At 44.3% G+C, this 6,000-nt stretch overlaps 1 protein-coding gene across 1 annotated transcript in view; it reads right to left on the bottom strand.

Annotated features, from left to right (window-relative positions):
* Nucleotides 1-455: 455 nt before the first annotated feature.
* The window catches only part of LOC139280503 (large ribosomal subunit protein uL3-like), a 52,148-nt gene continuing 46,603 nt past the window's right edge, over nucleotides 456-6,000 (bottom strand). The window contains exons 8-10 of the mRNA XM_070899985.1: nucleotides 4,725-4,820; nucleotides 1,799-1,918; nucleotides 456-588 (exon numbers count right to left, since the gene is read on the bottom strand). Of these exons, the coding sequence (XP_070756086.1) occupies nucleotides 532-588; nucleotides 1,799-1,918; nucleotides 4,725-4,820 (273 nt within the window). The 3' untranslated portion in view covers nucleotides 456-531. The remainder of the gene's footprint in view (nucleotides 589-1,798; nucleotides 1,919-4,724; nucleotides 4,821-6,000) is intronic.

Genomic DNA, 6,000 nt, shown 5'->3' with positions numbered 1-6,000 from the left:
CGTCTCCACAGCCAGCACATGCATTTTGTTAAGTATGATATAAGGCTGCTTGCCTTCCGACAGAGCCCGAAGGTAAGGCCCTGGACGGCTTTTGGTGCGGCAACAAAGGGTGGAATGGTGGCAGACGGCGATCGTGAGGACTGTAGAACTAAGGGGCACTGCTGCGCCTCTTGGCTTGACAGGAGCGTTTTGAAAATTAAAAATTACTAGCTATTCGGTGTGTGAAGGGATAGCAATGAAAGCAAAACTACATTACCTAAAGGTCTGTCAGCTATAAAATTGCTTATTTTATGTCACATTTTATTAAATATTACAGAAAGTGGAAATGTATAGTGCATTGAACATTTCATCACTGACTATGTGCTGAATAAAGTCTCATTTTGGTTTATTTTCATGTAAAGTGCTGCTGTCGTATATGAAGCAATAAAGTAACGAGTCACTTAACAAAAACAGACTGAGCATCAAACGATTCTTTATTATCAGCTTTGTGAGCAATTCAGCGACAGACGCGGTCCTTCATATCTGTAGCTGTTAAGAATTGATCGGGGCACTGGCCTTCCCTTGCACCAGATCTTTCTTGAGTGGCCCCTGAATAAAGAGAACAGCGATTGAATTTAAAATGATTTGTGTCCTATTCTGACCCCCAATGTACCACATTAACTTATCTTCAATACCATAGTATACCACACAGAACGTTACGGGCTAGAAATTCACCAGCCTGTTGATATTTGTTTTTTAATGTAATTTTTGTGAAATAATAAGAATAAAAATGTTGCCATTTTTCAACGGGGTAAATTTGGCCCCAAAAATACGCCTGTCGATAAAAATCGCCGTTGCTGGAGGATTCGTGTTGGAAACCGCCGTCCTAGCTAACTTTACCGCGAGGCCGATATCACCAAAAATACAGGGGAGAAAACACAAAAAAAATTCAAAATAAAAAATCTGAAAATATTAACAAGACCCTTAAGTAATCAATCGCTGAAAATGAATTTTAAGAAAACTTCAACTTACCTTTTTTCGTAGGTCTTCCTACTTACCAACGTTTCTTGCAACACCTGCTTTTCCTGTGCATTGTTTCTTCACCCGAGTTCGCTGAACGGCCAAATTTAGGCGGTCCTATTTTTTACTTGTGGCGATCCATTTTTTGGCGATATTTCGAAACCGCCATTCTTAACCTTTGGGAAATTTTGTTAGATTTCTTGTAATGACAAAAACCCCCACTTTTAACGCAAAAAAAAAATCGCGTTAAAACGTGTGTTAGGCTGGCTAATTTCTAGCCCATGGTCTCCACATTTTTAAATTCAAAAATGATTACTATGTACTCTGTTTAATTAAATAAAATAGTCCCTCACAAGTTAACTCTGGTAAGATCAGATCAGTTAGACTCTGATTTCAACTTGCATACTGCACCGGTGATAAATATGTATTAAGAAAATTATTATGGATAAATGTATTTGAAATTTACAAAATTCATCTCACGTTGCTATGGTGCAGTCCCTCCTTGATAATTATTTGATTTTCACCGTTATCTCCTCCTCTCTATAATATCTCCACCTCCATCAAGCCATGCTACCAATCCCTCATCCCTGTCACATCCCATCATCTCTGCAGTCACACGCACTGACGTGCAGCCTGTTTTAAATCGCTCCTGATTTTTATTTCCGTTAACTTTAATGGAAAATCAGGTGTATATAAAATGGGCTGCTGATTCACCATCACCTGTGTTATACTATCGCACAAAGTCAAAATCTACCCCATGGAGTCCAAATTATATTGTAAGGCTCTTTAGCAACCTTACCATAAAAGCTCTCTTCTCCTCGGCTGTCTGGAAGTGTCCATAGCCAAATTTGGAAGTTGTGTCAATGAACTTGAGCTCAATTAATTCAACATCACTCCGTTTTGTGTGAGCCAGAAGAGACTGTAAAAGAAGCGTATACATCAACAACAACAACTTGTATTTATATAGCGCCTTTAACATAGTGAAACGTCCCAAGGCGCTTCACTTTATGAGACAAAAAATTTGACTCCGAGCCACATAAGGAGAAATTAGGGAAGGTGACCAAAAAGTTGGTCAAAGAGGTAGGTTTTAAGGAGCGTCTTGAACGAGGAAAGAGAGGAAGTAAGGCGGAGAGGTTTAGGCAGGGAGTTCCAGAGCTTGGGGCCTAGGCAATAGAAAGCATGGCTACCAATGGTTGGGCGATTATAATCAGGGATGCTCAAGAGGGCAGAATTAGAGGAGCGCAGACATCGCGAGGTTTGTGGGGCTGGAGGAGATTACAGAGATAGGGAGAGGCAAAGCCATGGATGGATTTGAAAACAAGGATGAGTATTTTGAAAGCCAATGTAGGTCAACGAGCACAGGGGTGATGGGTGAGTGGGACTTGGTGTGAGCACAGCACATTCGGCGTGGTAGCCCGACCCGCAAGGACCATTAGCAGGTCGGAGCCTTCAAAGGAGCGGCGTGCGGAGGCATACCACTTCAAGGTACAGCACGAGCTGGTGCAGGAGAGCGACGGCTACGAAGAGGGCGACTGGATTGGAAGTCACCATAACCCAGGTCGGTGATTGGAGCGTGGGCAAGTACAGCAGGAGTGGCGAGGTCGGGGCGCAGGAGTCGCGAGAGATGGTGGAGCGATGTGATCGGGGCCCAGAAGAGGCGTGAGTTCGGGGCCCAGAAGAGGCGAGGGCCCGGGGCAGCACAGGCCAGCCCACACTGCGATATGTGTGCGCACTAGGTCCATGCAGCAGAGCTTGGTCTCCAGTTGTCTTGGTTAACCCTTGCCACTGGAACAAGACCTAGCTCTGTCAAGCCCGTGTGGTGGCTGGTGTGCAACGGCCACCATATGTTAAAAAAGTCCACGCACAGGCATCTTCCGCCCTTCAACATGCAGTTCGGGATCTGGAATATCAAGTTCTTCATTGAAACACCTGTGCAATCATCCGTTTTTGGCGTGGAAGCAAGTCATCCTCGATACGAGGGACGCCTATGATGATGATGATGGGTGAGCAGGACTTGGTGAGAGTTAGGACACGGGCAGCCGAGTTTTGGATCACCTCTAATTTATGTAGGATAGAATGTGGGAGGCCAGCCAGGAGTGCGTTGGAATAGTCAAACCTAGAGGTAACAAAGGCATGGATTTTTCAGCAGCGGGTGAGTTGAGGCAAGGATGGAGATGGGCGATGTTACAGAGATGGAAATAGACGGCCTTAGTTATGCTGCGAATATGTGGTCGGAAGCTCATATGACACCAAGGTTGCAAACAGTCTTGTTCAACCTCAGGCAGAAGTTGGGGAAAGAGATGGAGTCACCCTGAATATACATTTTTCAGCTACACCAGAATTGTTATGTAAAATAATAGAATCATGAGCGCATTTCGAATGTTAACTGGCAATAATATACAATGGACTACTCCAATGTTCAGTGATGTTATTCCTTCTGTACCTTACATCGAACTCTAGCCTGTAATTGCCGAGGTATTTTACTGGTGCTGATTAAGAGATTTATATATTGTCCCCTCCGATGTTTCCATGGGAATCTCACGCTTTGTTCCAGGACGTAAATTTGCCCTGTTTAAACTGGCCTAGAAATTAGGTTGCATGTTGCTTGTTTTATAGGCATAAAACGGGCGCCTAAGAGTCAAATAAGGTGGGCGGTGTGAACACGCCTGAAGTGTGCTGCCCACCATATTGGTCGTGGCGCCTCTATAGGCATTATGGGCGAGTTCAAAGCTTTTACATATGCTAATCAGTGGCCTAATACCTGTTTACGACCACCTTTATAAAAATTCAATGAGGCATGACGACAGTGTGGGTCGTACATACTACGGTCAGTTTCTTCAGGCACTTAGCAGCCAAACCAAAAGTCCTTAAAGGTACCGCTGGAGTCTGCCACCAGAAAGGTAAGATTGAACTTTTATTACTTAGCTTATTGTGGAGCCGGGAGGAGATTAAGTCCACGGGCCAGTGCTGACCACCACTTGTCCCCTCCTAATTGCCTTCACCAGCACCACCCCTGCCCCCCGCCCCCACCCTGCTGTAATGTAGGCACCTGTGAATATGCTCATGGGTTTGCAGAGCTGTTGCACTGTGATGTTCACAAGACTAAATAAGACCCCAGTCAGTTGGGTCTAGGTCATCCACGATGAGGTATGCAGTTGTGAGTCTAGTGGATGAACTGGTAATGTGTAGTGAGATTGTTAAACCTTTGTTAATAAACCAACTAGTTCTCAACAGCAATGTGTTGCTATGAATTCTTAAACAAAGAACCCATGAAGCAAATGAATTACACCTGCCTTCCTTCACCTCCCTTCCCGGACTCTCCTAAGTCCCTCAGGTGGTGTCCAAGCCAGCCGAACTTGCTGCCCATCCCCCACCAAACCTGCCCAGGACCGCGAGTCGCTACCTGGGCTGTGACTGGTGCCCGCAGCTCGCCCGTACTATTCTAATGAGGCCAGTGGACCAATTTGCCGTGGTGCTTCCACCGAGCTCATTAGGCGCCTGCAGCGTACACTGCGCCAGGATCACTCCCCGATTCAGGTGCTATCCGGTTTCTCAGCCACCATTCCCATCCATCATGTAGACAGTTATTTTGCTAATGGGCTTCCGCTGCTTAGATAAAGACTGAGAAAATTCTGTGATGAAAAATATTCCACACGGGCCAGCAAAGTTCAAAATGATAATTCTCCCACCACATTGTTAAACATAGACTGAGGAGGATGCTGTACCTTTCTGAGTGTAAGTACGCGTTTCTTTGTCCCAAGAACACAGCCTTTTATCATAACATAGTCATTGTTCACTTCACCATAATGTGGAAATCCGCCCTAGAACAGAAAAAATTATCAACTGTATCATCCTCCTTTGAACGCCATTTTGTTGAAAGCACAAGAATAGACCATTAACATAAACTTAACTATTTCAACAACATTATTGGATAGTGTAATGTATGCACCTGTGAGTATGCTCACAGGTTTATAGAGCTGTTGCATTGTGAGTGGCTTAGCCAGTCACGTGATGTTCATAAGATTAAATAAAACCCCAGGCAGTTGGATTTAGGGGATCCACGATGAGGCAGGTGGTTGTGAGCCTGGTGGATGAACTGGTAATGTGTCGGGTGATGTTAAACCTTTGTTAATAAACTGACTAGTTCTTAATAGAAATGTGTTGTTATGAATTCTTAATCAAAGAAACCATGAAGCAAATACATTACAGATAGTACATGGGTTTTGTAAACAGTGCAGTTGATAAAAATTGAAATTAAAACTGGCCATTGATTGAATTATCTGTACAATGTATGCACCTGTTACTCAATAAAACATAAGGTAACACTAATAGACGGCTATACACAAGACTGACAGACAAAGGAATCAGCTTTGATAGCATGAGACAGCTTTCAGTTCGTTGAACATTCAAAACAAAATATATCTCTGAACTGTTGACTCACACAACACTCCCACTAAACTGCAATCCATTTATATCTCTTCATGAACTCTTAACGATGAGATGTTGAATCAGTTGGGCAGGGATGGAGGCAATTTCGGCAAGCCAGGATTTATTACCCATCACTAATTGCACCGGGGATATTGAGCGGCAACCACATATTTTGGGACTTAAGTCACACGTAGGCCAGATCGGGAAGGGTTGGCAGGCTCCCTCGTCTCTGAAGGACATTGGTGTACCAGGTGCTGAGTTCCCAATCATGGCTGAGCTGTGAAACAGAGGATGTGCTAAACAGAGGTAATGGCCCCCCTTCGAGGGAGAGATGGCAGATCAAACAACCACCATACATCGAGGGAGACTAGGGCAGAAAATGGAAAAACATCAGGCTGGTAATATTCCCTTGCAATTGGGGCTACAGCACACTATTGGGACAGAGGAAAGGTAGCTTCACTTTGCATCTAATTGCAAACATTTACCTGACCTGAGAGTGCTTCACATCGGCACTGGTGCAAACAATGGACTCTTCCTTTTACCAGCACCAATATCTCCCAGTTGGAGAAGCAC

This window comes from Pristiophorus japonicus, chromosome 15 (assembly GCF_044704955.1).
Source record: "Pristiophorus japonicus isolate sPriJap1 chromosome 15, sPriJap1.hap1, whole genome shotgun sequence".
In the NCBI taxonomy this organism is placed as follows: domain Eukaryota; kingdom Metazoa; phylum Chordata; class Chondrichthyes; family Pristiophoridae; genus Pristiophorus; species Pristiophorus japonicus.
The sequence above is the reverse complement of the archived record's forward strand: the minus strand, read 5'-3'. Positions and strand labels throughout refer to the sequence as shown.